The 23,421-nt window shown below is 39.9% G+C and overlaps 2 protein-coding genes across 3 annotated transcripts; both read right to left on the minus strand.

Moving 5' to 3' along the window:
* Positions 1-4,719: 4,719 nt before the first annotated feature.
* Positions 4,720-10,476, minus strand: LOC133630146 (uncharacterized). Its single transcript, XM_062021552.1, has 6 exons — positions 10,185-10,476; positions 9,969-10,088; positions 9,779-9,897; positions 7,846-7,996; positions 5,683-5,804; positions 4,720-5,613 (listed from the first exon to the last, which is right to left on the minus strand). Exons 1-6 carry the CDS (start codon positions 10,459-10,461, stop codon positions 4,903-4,905), a joined length of 1,500 nt encoding a protein of 499 aa, XP_061877536.1. The 5' UTR covers positions 10,462-10,476; the 3' UTR covers positions 4,720-4,902.
* Positions 10,477-11,787: 1,311 nt separating this feature from the next.
* Positions 11,788-22,736, minus strand: LOC133653385 (proline-rich transmembrane protein 3-like). 2 transcript variants are annotated; one of them, XM_062052599.1, is made up of 4 exons: positions 22,420-22,736; positions 21,966-22,355; positions 17,165-17,655; positions 11,788-17,068 (listed from the first exon to the last, which is right to left on the minus strand). In XM_062052599.1, the coding sequence occupies exons 2-4, from the start codon at positions 22,330-22,332 to the stop codon at positions 16,076-16,078; spliced, it is 1,851 nt and encodes a 616-aa protein (XP_061908583.1). In that variant the 5' UTR covers positions 22,333-22,355; positions 22,420-22,736; the 3' UTR covers positions 11,788-16,075. The 2 variants fall into 2 exon arrangements, with proteins under 2 accessions (XP_061908583.1, XP_061908574.1); XM_062052590.1 differs by having other exon boundaries at positions 11,788-17,655.
* Between the last annotated feature and the right edge of the window lie 685 nt (positions 22,737-23,421).

Here is a 23,421-nt window from a genome sequence, read left to right on the forward strand (position 1 = left end):
GCTGCCAGTTTGCGCCTACGGTCCCTCCGACCACCACCTATCATTCATTCATCATTCATTCACCAGTGTGAGCGGCACCGGGGGCAAGGGTGAAGTGTCCTGCCCAAGGACACAACGGCAGCGATTTGGATGTCAAGACTATTACATTATTATATTTATGTTTATACATCCACTTAACATTACACTATTATATTTATGTTTATACATACACTGAACATGACACTATTATAATTATGTTTATACATACACTTAATACTACACTATTATATGTATGTTTATACATTCACTCAACACTACACTATTACATTTATGTTTATAAATCCACTTTACACCATTACTTTTGTTTATTCATGCACTGAACACTATACTATTACGATTAGGTTTATACAGCCACTTAACACTACACGATTACTATTATGTTTATACATCCACTTAACATTACTCCATTACATTAATGTTTATACATCCACTTAACACTACTCTATTACATATATGTTCGTATATCCACTTAACTCTACTCTATTACAGTTATGTTTGTACATTCACTTAATACTACACTATTATATATATGTTTATACATTCACTCAACACTACACTATTACATTTATGTTTATAAATCCACTTTACACTATTACATTTGTTTATTCATACACTGAACACTACTCTATTACATATACCTGTATGTTCGTATATCCACTTAACTCTACTCTATTACAGTTATGTATGTTTATACATCCACTTAACACTACTCTATTACATATATGTTCGTATACATCCACTTGACTACTCTATTACAGTCATGTTTATACATCCACTTAACACAGGGGTCGGCAACCCAAAATGTTGAAAGAGCCATATAGGACCAAAAATACAAAAAAGGAATCTGTCTAGAGCCGCAAAAAATTAAAACACTTTTATAAATGTTATAATGGTGGCAAAACATGATGTAAGTGGCTAATTAGCTATATTTGCCTACTATCAAAATGAGTCGCAGGCTGACGCAAATCTTTGTTGACAGAAATGTTGAAATGTAATATTTTTTATACACATTTTTACAACATTGGAAAACATTAGTAAAACTTTCTCAGAGGGTGAGATAACTCCTGGAGATGACTGTCTTAGAATGGCCAAAGGTAAAGATGTGTGTTTCCAAGTTAAAGGGAACAGCAGGCTGTCTTCTTCTAATGGATTTATTACAATCTTTGCAAGCTGGCCAACGTTTGCTGTGGTCTGGAACAACATGGCACAATCAGAAATACAGCCAATATTACATACAGATAATGTGTCATGAAACATGGAAAATAAACTAAATACACAGAGGACATAAGTAAAGGAAATTAAATGAGCTCAATTATACCTACAAACGAGGCATAATGATGCAATATGTACATACAGCTAGCCTAAATGTTAGCATCGATTAGCTTGCAGTCATCCAGTGACCAAATATGCCTGATTAGCACTCCATAACAAGTCAATAATATCAACAAAGCTCACCTTTGTGCATTCACGCACAGTATAAAACGCTTGGTGGACAAAATGAGACAAAGAAGAAGTAGCATAAAACACATTTTTCTGTGGCAGCGTCAGAGAAAGTTATACGTGTATACAAACTGTTGAGTCACAGTACACACAACGGTGAGTTCAAGGGCCTCTGAAATTAGTACGACAAAACGTCGCTCACCAAATACTCTTATCAGTGAAGCATGAACACAAACATATTAAACAGTGGGCTTTCTAACAATTAGGAAGGTTTGTGTCATATTTTTCCTCCTACAGAAACCATATTACAACAAAAAATATATTTTTCACCCCATTTTTTTACATTTCCATACATTTTTGAAAAAGCTCCATGGAGCCACCAGGGCACCGCTCAAGAGCCACATGTGGCTCTAGAGCCGCGAGTTGCTGACCCCGGACTTAACACTACACTATTCAAATTATGTTTAATTCATGGTGGCGCAATGGGTAGCGCTCGTACCTCACAGCGAGAAGGTCCTGAGTTTGCTTCCCAAGCTCAGCTCCCAAGTTCTTTCTGTGTGGAGTTTGCATGTTCTCCCCGTGACTGTGTAGGTTCCCTCCGGCTTCCTCCCACCTCCAAAGACATGCACCTGGGGATAGACTGATTGGCATCACTAAATTGGCCCTAGTGTGTGAATGTGAGTCTGAATGGTTGTCTGTGTTGGCCCTAGGTTGAGGTGGCGACTTGTCCAGGGTGTACACTATGCCTTCAGCACAAGTGCAGCTGGGATAGGCGCCAGCCCCCCGCAACCCTGAGTGGGACAAGCGGTAGAAAATGGATGGATGGATGAATGGATGAATGAACTCTACACGATTACAATTATGTTTATACATCCATTCAACACAATATAACATTTATGTCTATACTTTTACGCAACACTATATTACACCAATACATTTGTTTTTCCTCAATTCTTTTTGCAAGCCCTCATATGGTGGGTGAAAGAAAATTAAGGTGAATAAAATGTTAACACTGAACAGCCTCACGAGTTTTGAATAAACTGGAAACAATTGGCCCTAGTGTGTGAATGTGAGTGTGAATGTTGTCTATCTGTGGTGGCCCTGCAATGAGGTCCAGGGTGTACCCCGCCTTCCGCCCAAATGCAGCTGAGATAGGCTCCAGCCACCCCCCGCGACCCCAAGAGGGACAAGAGGTAGAAATTGGATGGATGGATGGATGTAAAATAGCTGATTTTCTCCTCTGTGTAGACTAGGGGGGCCATGGGGACCATATTTGGCCCGCTGAGTTGTTTGATTTGGCCTGCCAAAGGGTTGCTTTCAAATATAATACATATTCATACTGACCTTTTAAACTCAGATGTAAATAAAACAGCACATTTGTAAATATAAACAAGTATCAAATAATTATAGTTGCATATTACTTACACATACAAAGTCTCTAAAGCGTATTAGAAAGTATCCAGTAACAAACATGTCTGCATTATTGAACTTACTTCATGGGCTTTAACTTGAATTATGACTAGATTTTGCCAAAAAAAAAAATCACGACTCCACCTCAATTTAAAGACAGCATAAGTAATCCTCTCATTCTCCAGAGGCATTATAGAGAGCCTACTGACCAACTGCATCTCTGTCTGGACTGGAGCCTGCAGTGCCTCAGACTGGAAGTCTCTGCAGAGAGAGGTGAGGACGGGCGGAAAAGATCATCAGGACTCCTCTTCCTCCTATCTGGGAGATCGTGAAAAGCCGCTGCCTGACCAGGGCTCAGAAAATCAGTAGAGCCTCCTCCCACCCCCACCAAGGACTGTTTTCACTTCCGGACTCTGGAAAGAGGTTCCGCAGCCTCCGTAGCAGAATCTCCAGGTTCTGCAACAGCGTCTTCCCTCAGGCCATAAGACTCTTGAACGCATTGTAATAATCCCCTCAATTCCCCCAAAAAACAGATTAACTTGCTGGACTATAAAGACAATACAACATTCATCCATAAACGTGGATGCATATGCAAAAGTGCAATATATTTATCTGTACAGTAAATCTATATCTGCACCTTCTTTTGTATATGCAAACACTGCACCTTATTGATCTTTTATCCTGCACTACAACGAATGCAACAAAATGTTGTACTTATCTGTACTGTAAAGTTCAAATTTGAATGACAATATAAGTCTAAGTCCATTTCAGACAGCTAATAGGTTACAGTTTTTCATACCTACCATTGTGCTCTGACTAATTTCTCTTGATCAAACCTTGTCTAACATTCTACACTATGATTCTTGGTGGTATCCGAGCGGATCAATATCCGTATATCGGAAGTGAATAAGTTTGGGACACCAAACGCTCACACCATCTTTGATGGCATTTTTTGCAAGGCTAACTATTTGCCATCTGTCCTTGGTAATCAATATAGGAACTTTTTGGCAATTGGGGTTTAACGCTTAAAATTGCTGTCTTTGGACTACTGCCTGATGGCACATTTTCACTTTGACAAATGGAGGCAAAAAGTTTTAGTATCCCTGGCATGGATGTTACATACTGTAAAGTTGTCAAAGTGTATAAATATTTTAACCTTTTTCCCCCCACTATCGTTTTTTGCTACATATATATATATATATATATATATATTTTTTTTTTTTAGTTAAGTTTTAGAATATGCCATAGAGCAATAAACAAGCTGTGGGTCACAAAGAGCCTCAAACATCAGTCACGGGGCATGTACAGACACTCATTCACACCTATTGACAATGTTGTCTTAAATGAACCTAAAACCATATTTTTCAAATGTGGGACTGTAATCACATTGACATTTTCAGTTTTACTGTATTTTGCTTTTAATCCTGCAGTGTTGGAGATTGTAGTATTTGTATTTTTTTGTTTGTTTATTTCTGTTTGAAGAGTTTGGATGTTGCTGCACATTTGCCTTCAGATGAAATTACTTTATTACTAGATTTAAATACTATTTGTGAATAACTGTCAGTTTGAAGAGGTTTAGCTAAACATGGATACCAACCAATAACTGAGGGTGGAAATAGCAAATTTGTATTTACTCACAGTATAAACACCTGTGGGGTCTCACATTTGTTTTCAGGAGTATATTTTGGAGTTTTCTGCTTTTGCACTACTATAGGACCTACCGTAAACATCTATTTAGTTTTACCATTAAAGCATAGCTTAAAATATATTGGGGGTTTTTTTTAGACAGTAATTTGTAAACCTCAATGAGACTCATATAGACAACTGGAATCATGAATCACCTTTTATTTCCCAGGCTTTCCAAGAGTCCATTTTGTTAAATACAACAGGGGGGGTGGGGGGGAACAAAAAAAACTGTCTGGCTGTGACCTTCCTGGGAAGCATCACTCGTCACCAGCTCCTGCGTGACCGAAGAGAAGGGGTTTGCATTAGCGTGTTGCTAAAGCTATTAGTCTATGAAGGATGGTCGGCTGGAGGATTTGCAAATCCATGCATCTTCTGAGGATGCGGGTAGTAGAGTGGCAGATAAGGCGGCGGGTAGTAAAAGGGCTTATGTTGGCCAGGGAAATATTTTCCTGGGGGGTACAGAACTGGGATCTGGTAAGCCTGCGGTGCAGTCAGCTCAGGGTGGGTGTTTGCAAGACCAGGGACTGTTTGAATCTGGCCAGATGGCAGCCACAGCTGTTTGGAAAGTACTTTCTGAGTGGGGGTTTCTGTGGTTAACGTAGCCTCCGTAGTAGTACTAGTCATAGTAGTGGTCAAAGGAGAGGTTTCTGGTTGGGAAAGCCACGGTGCCATGTGGAATTGCGGGACATAAGGAAAGCCATAATGTGGATGCAATAGGGCTGGGTGAGCTCCAGGGTTTTGAAGTGGAGCTTGTGTTGCGTGCCTAGGAAACCAGTAGTAGTGCGGCAACATCTCGTGCATAAACGGCGGCATTCCTTGGTGTTGAGAGTTCATTCCGGAATGTGGCGCCGCACGTAACTGAGGAGGTTTCAACATCTGCGCAAATGCATGCAAGGACGCCCCAGGATGGGACACTAACTGGGGGTGATAACTAAGGGGTGTGGTTGTCGCAGGCGTTGGATTGTTCTCTGGTAAGGAAGGGCACGTGACCAACAGCTCAACATCAGCCAGAAGTACTGACAGAGTATGCACATCATCCTGTAAAAGAAAAGATTAACTTAACACAGGTTGAACACTTGCTTCCACAAACATGGCCCGCATGTTTACCTTTGTCTCTATGCACAAGCCATTGTGATAGGGGGCAGTGAAGGAAAGTCCTCCAGAGAATGCTTCTACAGAAAGTCCACAACTGCTGCACATGGACGACAGGGACCTCCATGTGTCCGACACTGCAGTACAACAGGGGTAATTAAGTCTTGTACAAAACAAGTACATTTCAGTAGACTTTCAGGGAGCAATACCCCAGAATGCAGACCTGGGCGTATGTTAGAGTAGTCAGTGTGTATTGATCCACAGTTTGCCTTGGGATCAATAAAGTTTGTCCAAGTGTAAATCCAAACTTTTTGCATGGGGCAATAGATCGCACTAATTGACTAAAAGAGTGCGCACTTGCCGCACGCTCGCCCGACATTGCAGTGCGAGCGCGATGTCACATTATCGATGGGAAAATGCATTTTTAGACAATATGATTTGCCTGAGCGGCTAGGAGACCCGAGAGTAACAAGTGGTAGAAAATAGATTAGAAAGGACAAATTGTTTTATTTTTTTTAAAACTTGACTTCCCGTGGGCCATATTTAGCCCACGGGTCGTAGTTTGGGGACCATTACCTAAACTTTACCGCTGCCGGGTATTTTTTCTATACTTGTCGTATTTTTAGAATGTGTTTGCTCTATTTTTGGCCAAAGTAAGACAAAAAAAACAATCTGAAGTTGTCTATTTTTTTTGTTTTAATGCCATGATCTTAATAGTCCGGCCCACATGTGCGCAGATTTTCCTCCATGTGGCCCCTGAGCTAAAATGAGTTGGACACCCCTAATGTACAGTATATGCAACAGCTGCAGCAAAAAAATAAAAAAAAATAAAAAAAAGGGCAGCATAAAATAGAATAGATCCAGCACAAAATAGACATTATGAACAAAGGAGGTTGCTATCATAGAAGCAGTCGGACAAACTTTAAAAAAATTTACGCTGGCAGGCCGCAGTTTGGGGACCCCTGGTCTAAATAGACCATCAATTGAAAAGGAGTCCGCATAATCACTACTGGCAACCCAAGTAAGTACACCTCACAGGGAATATTGTTAGTGTGTGACTTAATCCTCCTGGAAATGGATTTGAGCAGAGATGAACCTGTTACTGGATTCCTCTTCATAAACATTCATTTATGTTCCCGCACATGAAGAGCATTTGTAAATAAAAAGTACGGGTGTCCAAAGTGCGGCCCTGCGGTACAATTGTTAACATTTTGTTAGCATGCTAGCTTTTTTTGGCCAATTTTGCAGGAGTACACCTCAGTGTCAAATGTTTTGATACTTGACAAATGATACCCGTTAGCAATCAGTAATACATAGTGGTACTTGCCTATTTCACAGTTGGCATGCTAGCTTTTTCCAAATAATTTAATAGGTATACACCTGGGTATCATATTTTGGCATTTTACTAATGCTAAAGTTTACTGTGAGCATGCTAGCTTTTTTTTTTTTAAATTTTTTTTTTTTTTTTTTAAACTCACTTTGCTCATATTTCTTGTTACTTGACGCTATCTGGCCAGCATGCTTACTGGTAGCGTTTCGGTTCGGCTTTGACTCTTCAGCATTCTTTTTATTTTCTAGTGCTTTGAAAATAAATCAATATTTTACTGCTTTTAAAAAAAAGGTGAAACGTACCAAAATGGGCAAAAAAATCTCTTATCTTACCCTGATAAGACTAAAGGATATAAATACATGTCAACTAGGAAATTAGGATGCCAGCATGTTGCTAAATGTTTATACACTACATTACCCAGAAGGCTTAGCGCCGTAGACAGGAAGTAGGTCTGAGTTATGTGAGAGGATGACAATTATGATCTTTGAGCAGTAAAGAGTTGACATATTGTTACAAGTTGCTGCTTTGTCTACACAGGAAAAAAGACAAGATTGGATCAGAAAGTTGATTTACACGTTTGAGCGCCGCTCAGACAAATTTGATTGGTCAAAATAGGCGGAGAAGTTGCAAACATTGAACAAAGTTAATTTTCGTGATCGCAAATTCCTGAGGGACTGACCAATTATTACATGGACTCTGGATAGTAGATCTATGCTTCTGCACAAACTGTACACTGACTACGCCAAATCATATCCAAGTTTCACTTCTTTAGAATTGTCCCTTGGTGGGAAGTACCAAAAGGGTGCCCTTAAAATTGTGAAGTACTGTACATTGTAAAACGTAACTACCTTTCACTTTGACATCTTTTTCTGTAACGCCTCCGATCTTGACCGCCATCCAAGTAGGGAAACAGGAAACTGAGGGTGGCGTTGATATGGCAGGGCACGAAACGGTCATCGGTGTCCCCCATAGACGGAGTGGCAGTACATAGTCACCGCCCTGCAGTACAGATAAAAATAGATAAATAAAAGGCATAGGAAGTATGTAGCCGGAAGGATTGTCAGATGTAGGGATGAAACCATATCAAAATGTCATATTTTGGTACTTGTGACCAAAATTATCACGATATTGTTGAATGTGCTCAAAAAAGTACTAATACACACTAAAATCTTAAATATATATTTTTTGAGAACTAAAACATACTTTCTTGACAGAGGAAACATTGAATATTGTTCCGGCTGCATAAGAGTCATATTATTTGTATGCGTTTAAAAATGTTTCTTCCATTTCAATTGGTAAACATTTTAGAATTACGTCTGTTACAAATCGGCAGTAGAGTATAGATCGATCACTTTGTGCTAAAACAGCACAGCCTATATGTTCAATGGAAATACTGTATCTTAGTTTAGACCAGGGGTCCCCAAACTTTGACACGGGGGGCCACATTGGGTTTAAAAAATTGGGCCGGGGGCAGAGCTGTATATAAATATTTATATTCCGAGCACGATGTCACGTTATCGATGGGAAAATGAATTTTTAGACAATATGATTTGCCTGTGCGGCTAGGAGATACAGAGAGTAACAAATGGTAGAAAATGGATTAGAAAGGACAGATTTAAACTTTTTTTTTTTTTTTTTTAACTAAACAAAAAAAAATTCAGACTGCCCTTGTAGTTTGGGGACCCCTAATTTAGACAATTTGTTTATGCAAGTTTAGATTGGGGTATAGAGTATTAACAGGGAAAGACAATGTTTCTTGTTTTTAGGTTAGCATTTAGGCTAACTAGCAAGTTAAAGTAAAAAGTTAAAGTACACAGTTAAAGATAGTCACACACACTAGGTGTGGTGAAATTATCCTCTGCATTTGACCCATCCCATTGTTCACCCCCCCCGGGAGGTGAGGAGAGCAGTGAGCAGCAGCAGTGGCCGCGCCCGGTAATCATTTTGGTGATTTAACCCCCAATTCCAACCCTTGATGCAGAGTGCCAAGCAGGGAGGCAATGGGTCCCATTTTTAATATAGTCTTTGGTATGATGACTCAGCCAGGGTCAAGCAAAGGGTAGTCAATCCATACTTTTATCAGCGTGGTTATCAATCAGTTTTTGGATCATTTTATTTAATACGGTAATACTAACTGTCGGGCGTTATCGATACATCCCTACATGATTAGAAAGTGACATCGCCAATGACTGGCCTGGCATACACATTACAGCATGCTTTCCACTTTCTGGAACAATCACTTCAATGACAATACAGCTGCTGGTTTCCTTACTCCTCCTTTCACATGTTTTAACACCATGGTCCAGATGTAAAAGCCTTTTGTCTTCAGTTGATTTGAAATTATTAATGGAAAACCCCTTGAGATGCAGCATCTCAATTTCAAGGGGGACCAAAGACATTTTAAAATGAACACACTACAGTACAGGACAAGTTGCACAACAAACAATTATCATTAAAGACAATTTTGCTCAGATACCACTCAGCTCACACAATTCTTTCAGAATTTACAATAGAATAACAAATGCAGTAAAATAAATATAAGATTAATAAATTCAATTCCAACCAAGGACATACTACACAGTGACATTCAATTTTAAGATAAACAAAAAAAGACATTTTAAAAAGGGACCAATGGTTGATAAAGACCAGAGAGACAGGCAGATGATTCCAGTCAAAGGGGGCTCTAAAAGAAAAGGACCTCCGGGCCAGCTCTTTACACACAGTAGGGACAGTAAATGTAGGATATTGAGAGTGTCTTAGATAAACATGTTATTTTCTTACCCGTCGGGTAACATAACATCCCTGGTAAGGAGCGTCCAAAAGTACGTCTCTGCGGGACCTCCTCACAGAAAAGCCACACTTGGAGGGCATTTTAGAGACTGGGATGAGAGTTCCCTCACCTGTTTTCCCAAACAACAAGTCAAGGTGTTGATAAAGCCATGCCGCACTACAAGCCTCGTACTTAACCTACCGCTATCCACTAGAAAACGAGGCACTCTGACCCGTTTGACCCTTAGCGTCATGGCGTCGTCACCACATTGCACAGAGTGATCCATGCGCTTGAGTTTGGCATTCAAAAAGCTGTTAAACGCTGCAAACAAGCACAGGTAAGATGAGAGAAGTTCTGCAAATAAAGACATGCGATGATGCTCGTACAAACAATTATGAGATATTCAGTACAACTCACCAGCATTGGTTTTTGATGTATTCGTATTGTCCAGAGTGAAAGTGAGCGAGCCGTGCCGTGCCGGTCCCTCACGAGACAAAACATTGCTGAATTGAAGCCGTCCTCTTTGGCCCACATGAGGAGAAGATTTTGGCTCGCCTGTTCCTCCATGACACATTCGAATCAGGAGGAAACACAACGCGGGTGCTTGCCAATACATCACACTTGATATGATTCTACTTGTTTTCTCAGCACTGAGCACAAATGTCCAAGGGTGCAGCTCACATATAGCTGCCATAGCCGCCTAATTGGTTGGCCAATCACAGCACAATGGAGAGACACCTGGTGGAGGTGTCATTGATTTTTTTTCAGCACTTCATGTCTTGGCCTAACTCAGTATCTACCAATTGTACTTGTAGCCATGTATTTTAATCGCATAAACAAATAAAAGGGAAAAAAAGAGATTAAATAAATAAATAATATTACATTTATAGGATGAAATAGGATTACATTAAATTATGCATTTTTTGTTACGATACTGATACTTGTAAAGGTATGATATAAAATACACAAATTAAAATAATTGGGTATGTATAATTCTAACATGACTATCAAATCAATGATCAGAGAGTTTATGTAATACATTTTATTAAAAGTATCGCAGTCAGTAAAAAAATTAATTTTGGATTAATTAATTATTTCTCAACCATTTGCTGTGCACAGTTATATGATTGTATATACATATGTGTTTCTAATAAAATTAATGCATATATGTATATTTTCTTAGGGATTTATTATAAAGTAAAAAAAACTACATATAAAATATGTTAAATCCAAATTATTTAACAAGTTCCACAGTAAAAGGTCAATTGATTATAGTGCTTTTCTACTTTGACACTATTTCCACAGTCACCCATTTATACACACATTCCCGCACTAATGGCGGGAGCTGCCATGCAAGGCCCTAACCACAACCCATCAGGAGCAAGGGTGAATCTTTCTCAAGGACACAACAGATGTGACTAGGATGGTGGAAGCTGGTGATCGAACCAGAAACCCTAAAGTTGCAGGCACGGACGCTCTAACACCGAGCCACGCCATCCCCAGGATTTTTGTAATATTGTTATCATTAAATCAAGATTAGAGCGTTCATAAAACACATTTTATTGAACGCATCACATTCGGTAAAAAACACACACCACTCTTATTTACCTCAATTTACACTTTTGACACATTAAATTAAAATGACTTAACAATACTAAATTCACAATTTCAATGTAGCAAAGTTCTCATAATAGGATGAGACATTTGATATAATCCATTGTATAAATAAAGACAATATGGATCCATTCCATAGAGTGACTAAACATTACAAATCATCAAATGGCAAATCAAACAATTGGTCTATCTTGAATACACAACTAACAAGATGGCTGTATTATATATATATATATATTTATATACATATACATATATATATATATATATATATATATATATATATATATATATATATATATATATATATATATATATATATATATATATATATATATATATATATATATATATATATATATATATATATATATATATATATATATATATATATATGTGTATATATTTTTTTTGTAACTTAGATTACCTCTTTTTATGCTTGTCATTTGTAAATCATTTAGCCATTCACTTTCCATACCTCCAGTCCTCATTAAGGAAGCTGGATCCTATCCCAGCTGACTTCGGTATAGAGGCAAGGTACACCCTGGGCTGGTCGCCAACCAATCACAGTAATTTGTAACTAAACACAGATTGTCATTCAATAGCATAAAAAAGTGCATCCAAACATATGCGTTCCCAATTCCCCACACAACAGGGGTGTCCAACGTGTGGGGCGACTAGTATGGGGTGCCTAAAAAGTGACCTGTTGTTTTGTCGAAATTTGCATATATTGACCTATATTGGTCAGGTGTTAGCATATTTAATGTACAAAATATATCACAGTGTTTTCCCCTGCATCCTTTTATTTTTCTGAATAAACAATTTCTGCCGTACAGCAAGGCAGGTGTGTTTGGTGCAAAGACAAAGTGTGTGCAAAGGGGCCAATGTCAGTGCCAGTGCTAATTGCTAACACAGTGGAACCTCGATTTACAAACTCAATTGATTAATTAACAGGGTTAGTAAAAGTTTTTATAGTGAAGCAAATCTCTCTATAAGAAACAATAAATGTAAACATAAATAATGGGTCCCAACCTCGACAAAAGTCCATATTTAAGTTAAGGTTTGTACACTTTGAACACAATATAAAGTGCTATACATTACTGTAAATCAAACACAAATAACTAGAGGGTGGTGGATCAACTGCCCTCACAAACAGATCAACAATCACAAATATGCTTAACTTTAACAAGCATATTGCTACAATTACAAATATTTAAAAAAAGTAAAATCGGTCTGCAATGTTCGAACGACACGATCTTCTGAAACTGCACACCCCTACAGAGTCACTGTAACAAGGTCTAACACAGATCTTAATCAGTCTTCCTACATATACCAAAGACACCACGGCCGTGGAATTCAATTCCCACACACATATTTTCTGTAACTTCCAACATGGACAAATTCAAGAGTTGTGTCAGCTCATATTTAATTAGTATGTTGTAAGAACTTACTTCTGTTATTTTCTATATGCTCACATAGTTCATAATTTATTTAAATTATAGTGTATACATTTGGGCCACCTTTCATCATGTAATGATGGTAACATCAGGTCAATAGATCAAATATAAAAACATTTTTTAAGTACACTTTGGCATGTTTTTCCAGAAAAGTCCGGTCTCATCACAATTAAAAACTTGCTGTGGTATGAAGCCGGCTTCCTCAATCTCCTCATTACGAGCAACCAAAAAATGGTTGCCAGGGGGACACAAAATGAATGAATGTAGCGTTCATACACAGAGACATGGTTCGCACGTAGACTTGGTTCTAGTAGTTCATGAATCGAAAACTTTGAAAAAAAGGGGGGGTTCGTAAATCGAGGTTCCACTATAATTTAGGACAATGTTGTCTCGCTGACCCTTAAACTGATGGAGCGATTAACCTGGTCCTAAAGATATCTTGTTATTGTGCAACGCTAAGATATTCAAATAATTTAGTATAGCACCGCTTATAGCTAGCTGGCAACTAACATGCTTATCCTTAGGTGGCAGCAAGTGCCTCTAATCGCTGGATGTCAACTAGAGTGTAAATTGCTACCTATCTTAAAGGCCTACTGAAATTAATTTTTTTTTTTAAAACGGGGATAGCAGATCCATTCTATGTGTCATACTTGATCATTTCGCGATATTGCCATATTTTTGCTGAAAGGATTTAGTAGAGAACATCAACAATAAAGTTCGCAACTTTTGATCGCTGATAAAAAAAAGCCTTGCCTGTACCGGAAGTAGCGTGACGTCACAGGCTGAAGGGCTCCTCACATTTACCCATTGTTTACAGTGCAGCGAGAGCGATTCGGACCGAGAAAGCGACGATTACCCCATTAATTTGAGCGAGGAATAAAAGATTCGTGGATGAGGAACGTGAGAGTGAAGGACTAGAGTGCAGTGCAGGACGTATCTTTTTTAGCTCTGACCGTAACTTAGGTACAAGGGTTCATTGGATTCCACACTTTCTCCTTTTTCTATTGTGGATCACGGATTTGTATTTTAAACCACCTCGGATACTATATCCTCTTGAAAATGAGAGTCGAGAACGCGAAATGGACATTCACAGTGACTTTTATCTCCACGACAATACATCGGCGAAGCTCTTTAGCTACGGAGCTAACGTGATAGCATCGTGCTTAAATGCAGATAGAAACAAAAGAAATAAACCCCTGACTGGAAGGATAGACAGAAGATCAACAATACTATTAAACCATGGACATGTAACTACACGGTTAATGCTTTCCAGCCTGTCGAAGCTTAACAATGCTGTTGCTAACGACGCCATTGAAGCTAACTTAGCTACGGGACCTCGACAGAGCTATGCTAAAAACATTAGCTATCCACCTACGCTCTAATCTGCTCATCAACACCCGTGCTCACCTGCGTTCCAGCAATCGACGGAGCGACGAAGGACTTCACCCGATCATAGATGCGGTCGGCGCCCCGGAGACGGAGGAAGTCAAGGTGAGGTCGCCGGCTAGCGCGTCTGCTATCCATCTCAAAGTCCTCCTGGTTGTGTTGCTGTAGTCCGCCGCTAATACACCGATCCCACCTACAGCTTTCTTCTTTGCAGTCTTCATTGTTCATTAAATAAATTGCAAAAGATTCACCAACACAGATGTCCAGAATACTGTGGAATTATGTGGTGAAAACAGAGCTTTTTGTATTGGATCCAATGGGGTCCGAATACTTCCGTTCACTCCGTGACGTCACGCGCAAACGTCATCATACCGAGACGTTTTCAACCGGAAGTTTCGCGGGAAATTTAAAATTGCACTTTTAAAAGTTAACCCGGCCGTATTGGCATGTGTTGCAATGTTAAGATTTAATCATTGATATATAAACTATCAGACTGCGTGGTCGGTAGTAGTGGGTTTCAGTAGGCCTTTAACGTTAACATGATGATAAAGTTAAAGTTAAAGTACCACTGATAGTCACACACACACTAGGTGTGGTGAAATTACCCTCTGCATTTGACCCATCCCCTTGTTTCACCCCCTGGGAGGTGAGGGGAGCAGTGAGCAGCAGCGGTGGCCGCGCTCGGGAATCATTTTTGTGATTTAACCCCCAATTCAAACCTTTGATGCTGAGTGCCAAGCAGGGAGGTAATGGGTCCCATTTTTATAGACTTTGGTATGACTCGGCCGGGGTTTGAACTCACGACCTACCAATCTCAGGGAAGACACTCTAAAATTATTATTCATGTTTTTATTTCAAATCTGCATTGTACAGTGATTTCCAAACTCAGTGTGTTTGATCAATGTTCATTTAATTTAATTATTGTACTTTATATTAAATTAATTCAACTTTATAAATGTAATGCATTTAAAGACATTTAAGTTTGTGTAAAAATTGTGGGGGAATTCTACAAAGAAACATGTATAAAAATGTCTAATCCAGGGGTCCCCAAAGTTTTTGACTCGGGGGCTGCATTGAGTTAAAAAAATTTGGCCGGGGGCCGGGTCGTGTGTGTGCGCGTGCGTGTGTGTGTGTGTGTGTGTGTGTGTGTGTGTGTGTGTGTGTGTGTGTGTGTGTGTGTGTGTGTGTGTGTGTGTGTGTGTGTGTGTGTGTGTGTGTGTGTGTATATATATATATATATATATATATATTCCTCACACATTAATTGACTAAAATAGTGCGCCGCGTGTGCACGCTCGCCTGACACTGTGGCGTATTCGGCCCACGGGCCGTAGTTTGGAGACCCCTGATCTAAACTTTATCGCTGCCGGGTATTGTTTTCTATACTTTTATTGTCATATTTTCAGAATGTGTTTGTTCTATTTTTGGCCAAAGTAAGACAAAGAAAACAATCTGAAGTTGTCTTTATGTTTTAGTTTTAATGCTATGATTTTAATAGTCCGGCCCGCTTGTGCACAGATTTTCCTCCATGCGGCCCCTGAACTCAAATGAGTCGGACACTCCTGATGTACAGTATTACAGTATATGTAACCGCTGCAGCAAAAATGAAATAGAGAGTAGATCCAACAGAAAAATAGACATTATAAACAAAGAGAGGTAGCTAACATCGAAGCGGTCGGACAAATGAAAAAAAAACTTGAGACTTCCCGCAGGCCAGATTTTGGATGCTGGAGGGCTGTATTCGGCCGTAGTTTGGGGACCCCTGGTATAATCCATCAAAAAATTTCAAAACACCCCTGCAGTACCTTTGCGGACCCCGTGTTGAAGACCTCAGATTAAAGATGTTACGTCTTAAAAGTTGGTGACGTCTTCATCGGACCAATCATTTGAATATGACGGCGTTGATAACCTTGAAGAAAACTCCTCTTCCTGATGGGTTTTCGGAGACTTGTCGTTACAACCGTTATCCGTGATCTGTGACGGCTCCCTGGCTTGGAAATGATCCAGAGATGCGGGGATGGATTCCGTGTCTATCATCCAGCCGTAGCCAACATAGGCCGGAGGGAAAGCCGTAGTGCCGTTCTCATCGTCAGAGTGCGTCCATGAAGGAGGAGGAGGTGTAAACAGACTACCGGCTAGAAGCTGTCCGTGATGGAGGGCATTGTCCATGCTGCGCCTCGGGTTAACGGGAGATGGCGACCTCGTGTCAAGCTCAATGAAGGAGAGAATACATTCACGCTCACTCACTTTTTGCAGGAACGCTGCCTGTGTGTCACCATTGCTGATGCCGGAGGGATCGCACTTGTATTCTGTTACAACGACAGATGGTTGGTTTTCATAAGGACTCGTGATGAAACTCGCTCCTGACAAATGATGCTTAGCCAAGTTGTTTGGCATCAGCACTCTCCATTTCTTCTCATTCCGCTTGAGCCGCCCTTGTTGGACGCTGGCTAAGACCCTGTCCCACCAGCTTGTCGTCTTGGACACCTCGCGTTGGCCACGTCTCCTGGAGGGCATCCAGAAGATCCAGGAACCCAAGACGAGCAAGGAGAAGCCCCAAGCTAACTCCAGAATTCTAGCCCAGAACTGACCTAGCCACCAGCCCCAACCGAAGCGCCTCCAGTTCCCCATCAGCCCGTAGAGCCACAGGAGACTGCAAATCTGAAGGCTACAGCAAACAATGCCCAGGGAGGCGCACACTGCTGTGACTCGCTTTGCGCACATCTCGATCCTCTGTGTAGAAACCCCCCGAGGAAGTGAAGACCTGTAGAAGATGTTTAAATGGGAAAGGGACTTGGTGAGGATTTCCATGCAGAACGGGAGGCCCCAGCAGAGGGATAGAGTCTGCAGGAAAAGAGGGAGCAGTGGCAATAAATCAGTGAAATGTAAGTCTGCTGCTAGGAGAACAGTGCAGTGTGAGACAAGCAGCCCTGCGACCACCTGAGGCTTCTGCAGCATCACCGGGAACAGGAACAATTTGAACCGCCTGGGCGTGACAAGCGTAAGGGTGACCTGAGCCCACGGGAGAAGCTGCATGGGGACATTCTGCAGCGCCGCCAGCGTGGCGTGAGACACGATCTGACACGTCCCGTAAGGATCCAGCAGTAGGTGGACTGCCCGCACGGCACCCCCCACAATCAGGGCGCTGTTAGCCAGCATCAGAGTGCCGCAGTGGGGGTAAGGTAGAGTGGAGGCACCGACTAGTCCTAAAACAGCCAAAGACGCCATCAGAATAAAGAGGCTGGCTGAGCCGAAGACGTGGATTTCCCAGGCGAACGCCAGCGTGCGTCTCATGTCGTCCCACTGCAGGTTAGTGCCGTTGTAGTTGGTAAGACGGACACAAGGACTTTGGATGCATGGTCGTCCATATCTCGACAAGTTGTCCTTTGTCGCAGAGGAAACCACACGAGTTTGGACTGGGTGGTCTTCATCTAATAGGAGAGATTAATATATTAATGACCCATTTTTGACCCTTTGAGACACTTGTGATTCAGGGCTATATAAATAAACTTTGATTGATTGATTGATTGATTGATTGATTGATATATGCTAAGCTATGTCAACAAAACATCCACATCTTAGCTCTGTGTTTTAGACAACAAAGCAAATTAGTGTAATAGGGCTGTCCCGAGCCGATACTGATATTGGATATTGGAATGATTTCCGGAAAAAAAAGGTATCGAATTGGATAAGCCTCCATCTAAAATCACCGATACAAGCAGTCTGTTCTGCTCCCGCTAACATCTCTTCTTGCTAACTCAGCAGACAGATAACTGGTTGTCTCCATTTGAGAGCCTCTTAAAAGTATTTACTTCAAAACACTGTAAAACTGAACCTACATGAATGTAGTGTGTCAATATAATTTACATGAGGTACAAAATAACATTAAAAAAATGCATTAAAACAAATGTGCCATCTTGATGCTAATTTACATTGGATATGCCATATACAGTCCTGCTCATAGGTTTACATACCCTGGGAGAATATATGATTTCTTGGCCATTCTTCAGAGAATATGAATGATAAAACAAAAACCTTTCTTCCACTCATGCTTAATGGTTGTGTGAAGCTATTTATTGGCAAACAACTGTGTTTACTCTTTTTAAATCAAAATGACAAAAGAAAGTACCCAAATGACCCTGATCAAAAGTTTACATACCTCAGTGACTTTGATCTGATAACATGCACAAAAGTTGACACAAACAGGTTTGAATGGCTAATCAAGGCTCCAATATGTGTAATTAATATGTGTGTATAAAAGGTCAGTGAGTTTCTGGGCTTCTGACAGACCATTGCATCTTTCATCCAGTGCTGCACAGATGTTTCTGGATTCTGAGTCATGGGGAAGGCAAAATAATTGTCAAAGGATCTGAGAGAAAAGGTAATTGAACAGCATAAAACAGGAAAAGGGTATAAAAAGATATCCAAGGAATTGAGAATACTGTAGGAAAATTGTTCGAGATGCAAAGAAAAATCCACAAATAACTTCAGCTGAAATACAGGACTCTCTGAAAAATTGTGGTGTGGCTGTTTCAAGATGCACAATAAGGAGGCACTTGAAGAAAAATGGGCTGCATGGTCGAGTCGCCAAAAAGTTCAATTTTGGTCTCATCACTCCAAATTACTTTATTCCAGAAGTTTTGAGGCTTGTCTCTGTGCTGTTTGGCGTAATGTAAGCAGGATACTTTGTGACATTTGCGCAGAAATGGCTTTCTTCTGGCGACTCAACCATACAGCCCATTTTTCTTCAAGTGCCTCCTTATTGTGCATCTTGAAACAGCCACACCACAATTTTTCAGAGAGTCCTGTATTTCAGCTGAAGTTATTTGTGGATTTTTCTTTGCATCTCGAACAATTTTCCTGGCTGTTGTGGCTGAAATCTTTGCTGGTCTAACTGAATCCCTCATTTTCCACTTCTTAATCAGCGTTTGAACACTGCTGATTGGCATTCTCAATTCCTTGGATATCTTTTTATACCCCTTTCCTGTTTTATGCAGTTCAATTACCATTTCTCGCAGATCCTTTGACAATTATTTTGCCTTCCCCATGACTCAGAATCCATAAACATCTGTGCAGCACTGGATGAAAGATGCAATGGTCTGTCAGAAGCCCAGAAACACACTGACCTTTTATACACACACATTAGTTACAAACAAACAGGTCACAGGTGAGGATTGGAACATTGATTAGCCATTCAAACCTGTTTGTGTCAACTTTTGTGCATGTTATCAGATCAAAGTCACTGGGGTATGTAAACTTTTGATCATGGTCATTTGGGTACTTTCTTTTGTCATTTTGATTTAAAAAAAAGAGTAAACAGTTGTTTGCCAATAAATAGCTTCACACAACCATTAAGCATGAGTGGAAGAAAGGTTTTTGTGTTATCATTCATATTCTCTGAAGAATGGCCAAGAAATCATAAATTCTCCCAGGGTATGTAAATTTATGAGCAGGACTGTACATGCTACGAATTAGGATTAACGATTTTACAAGGTGATTTGAACACTTCCATATATGGCAATCAAAACTACAACTAAGAAGCATGTTGCAATCAAACCGCTGGTGTGTAATGAGTACAATACTTACAGTACAAACACTTTGTAGGGCTCAACAAAACACAAGACTGGCACATTCAACTTAATGGCAAAGACTACCTCCTGACTACGGCAACACACTTGAGGACAAACTGAAATGAATACATACTTGCAAATGAGACTTGAAAGTGTAAGAAAAAAAGATATAAGAGCTAAATAGTAAACAGTCAATTTCAGATTCCAGCTCTATCCAGCATGCAGAGCACATGTGATCACAACTTAGTCAAACATTTTCTAACATTACACAATACAAAATAAGACAAACCAAAAGTTTGTATTCTTTGTTCTAATTTCAGATTGGTGTCAACCAATAGTTAAGACTACATTATCAGTATCGTATCGGAAGTGAAAAACTTGTATAGAGAGATCTAATAATACATGTTATTAATGATTAGTTAATTGTAATTTTTCAATACGCCCAGGGCTTACAAGCACTAGCTGCTGGCCAGAAATGGCCCCCAAGCCGCGCTATGGACACCTCTGCTCTATGAGAAACTGGTAAGACAGTACTTGGCAAAAGTGTGGGTGCACTTCTATGACAATATGTGACTTTAAAAAAAACATGTAACATATGCTGCACTTTGGACACCCCAAATCTAGTCTGTCTCTCTACCATGAGGACGGGAATAGCATTAGATTAACTGTTAAAATGTGGGTTATTGTGCAAAACGGAGTGTTATTTATTTATTTATTTTTTTAATCTATCGTGTCCAGCCACTTAGGCAAATCATATAGTTGTAGATGCCCATATCTGCTGTACAGATTTACTTTACAAAAGAGAAGTGTTGCAAAAGAGAAGTGATGTTCGGGGTCCAGAGGTTAATGCAAGTGGCATCAAATATAGTCTACATCAAAAACACCATAATGACCCGAATATAAGACGCCATTTCCCATATTTTACCACAGAAAAATATTGGGTCGTCATATGTTTGAGGTCTAGAGGTTTACACATGAAAACTAGCAAGCGGTACCAAATTATGTAGATATTGAAAAACAATTTTCTCCAAATAGATAAAAACGATATTGTACGGATTTGAATACAACAAAGTGCTTTCCCCAAATGAGTTTGAAAAAGATGGGTTGTCTTATATTCATGGTCAATATACAGTACAGGCCAAAAGTTTGGACACACCTTCTCCTCATTCAATGCACTTTCTTTATTTTCATGACTATTTACATTGTAGACTGTCACTGAAGGCATCAAAACTATGAATGAACACATGTGGAGTTATGTACTTAACAAAAAAAAGAAATAACTGAAAATGTGTTTTATACTCTAGTTTCTTCAAAATATCCACCCTTTGCTCTGATTACTGCTTTGCACACTCTTGGCATTCTCTCGATGAGCTTCAAGCACACCTGTGAAGTGGAAACCATTTCAGGTCACTACCTCTTGAAGCTCATCGAGAGAATGCCAAGAGTGTGCAAAGCAGTAATCAGAGCAAAGGGTGGCTATTTTGAAGAAACTAGAATATGAAACATGTTTTCAGTTATTTCACCTTTTTTTGTCAAGTACATAACTCCACTTGTGTTCATTCATAGTTTTGATGCCTTCAGTGACAATCTACAATGTAAATAGTCATGAAAATAAAGAAAACACATTGAATGAGAAGGTGTGTCCAAACTTTTGGCCTGTACTGTACACTACAACAGAAATATCTTATTGACCTGATTACAAGATGGTTTTGTTTCCCAGAAAATAATCTGAAAAATCAAGGGCCATTTTATATTTAAAATCTAGATGTTAATACATGAAAACGAGCAGGTGGTGCTGATTTGTTCATTACAAAAAATTTGGCCCAATAGAAAACAACAAATACCATATTGACCCGAATATAGGATTGTATTCTTCCCCATAGGAAAAAGTCTGAAAAAGATGGGTCGTCTCATATTTGAGATCTAGAGGTTTGTACATGCAAACCAGCAAGTGGTGCCAAATTTGTGCATATTTAACACTAATTTCTTCTGTATTTCCGTATTTCTGAAGAAAATTACAGAAAGTTCAACCAAATAGAAGACACTATAGAACAAATATTGGGTCATCTTATATTCGAGATGTCCCAATATTTGTTTTCCGAGGAAAAAAGGCGTTAATTAATGTGTGTAGAAATATGATAGAAAAAGAAGAATATCTGCATATCACTTACCAGTTAGGGATCTGTTATCAACACTTGCAGTTTTGCAGAGACGGTCCAGGGACTTTACTCCTAGACGACTGCGTATTGTAAGGGAAGAATTAGCGTCTGCTGCTCCAGAGGCTCCAGGCCCAATTAACTGAGGTCTAGTGATGGCGGCGCTTCCAGTCGGGGTCAACTCATCTTGGTTTCTGGCCTGCTCCTCTGCAAAGGGACGGATTGTGCCATCCAATCGGTTTGCCCTGCTGCCCACGCTGCTACGTTCTGTTTCACTCACTCGACGAATGGACGTCTCTGTCCAGGAATATGAGTCTGACAAGCTTCCAAGTGAAGGGAGACACGCAGTCAGAGTAATGAGGAGCAGAGAGGGACACCCCATCTTTGTCCAGTCGGATCCGAAACCTGTAGAATCAAGCAGAATGACTATGACACAAAAACAATCAACAGTTGAGGATCAATAGGATACCTGTAAATCCTTATGCCTTCATGGATGCATCATGTGAAGCAGGTCCTCGCTCCTCGGGCGCCTGCTTGCTGCTCTCTGATGACGTTCACCACTGCAGACCATCAAGCTTATTCTTCTTACTGCACCGGCTGCTTACTTGGCCGCCTCCCATCGCCATGCTGCCTGCAATCAACACCAAAACAATGCAAGGACTGGATCACAGTTGAAGTGAATTACATGGAACACATTCTCAAAGATCCTCTATAATTCAAATGAAAATTAAGTAAACCGTATGAGAAATTATGACATTTTAATTGTCGCTCGCCAACAACCCCCCGCACCCCCATGCCTCACTGCTGTAGACACACCTGTCTACAGCAGTTATGTTGAGGTCAATCCCTCTCAAATGGATTACATTAAGATTCTTAAGGAAGTACAAAGTCACAGCAAGCACTGCCAACGACACTCAAGCACAGCAACGTGGAAGCTTTATTATGTTGCTTTATATTGCATATTCATATGTGTGTGTCGAAACACTACTGTAAAGAGGTAATATGGAACAACAATTAGGGGTTCACTTCCGATACAATAGTGACATTGGCGTCCTGAGTATTGGCCGATTTTGACATTGATCTGATCTTATATACTATTATCATTTTGCAAAGTTTTGATAAAGCGAAATTAGTCAAACAGAGAACAATAATAGGTATGAGGAACACTAACCTATTTATCAGCCTAAGTCTGTAATGGACTTATGCTGTTTTGAGGTCAAAGTGGAGTTGTAATTGTTTTTGGCGACACCTAGTGGCCACAATAATTCAAGAAGTTATAGCTCATGATGTAGTAATTTAATGATGCGCACACGTTAGTTACTGGATACTTTGTAATACGCTTCTGCCTTGGAGATTTTGTATGTGTAAGTACTATGCAACTACGTTAGTATAATTATTTGATACTTGTTTATATTGACAAATGTGCTGTTTTAGACTGCAATATTGTTCAAGTATTACATACAGTACAGGC

The sequence above is a fragment of the Entelurus aequoreus genome, linkage group LG01, assembly GCF_033978785.1.
Source record: "Entelurus aequoreus isolate RoL-2023_Sb linkage group LG01, RoL_Eaeq_v1.1, whole genome shotgun sequence".
NCBI lineage: Eukaryota > Metazoa > Chordata > Actinopteri > Syngnathiformes > Syngnathidae > Entelurus > Entelurus aequoreus.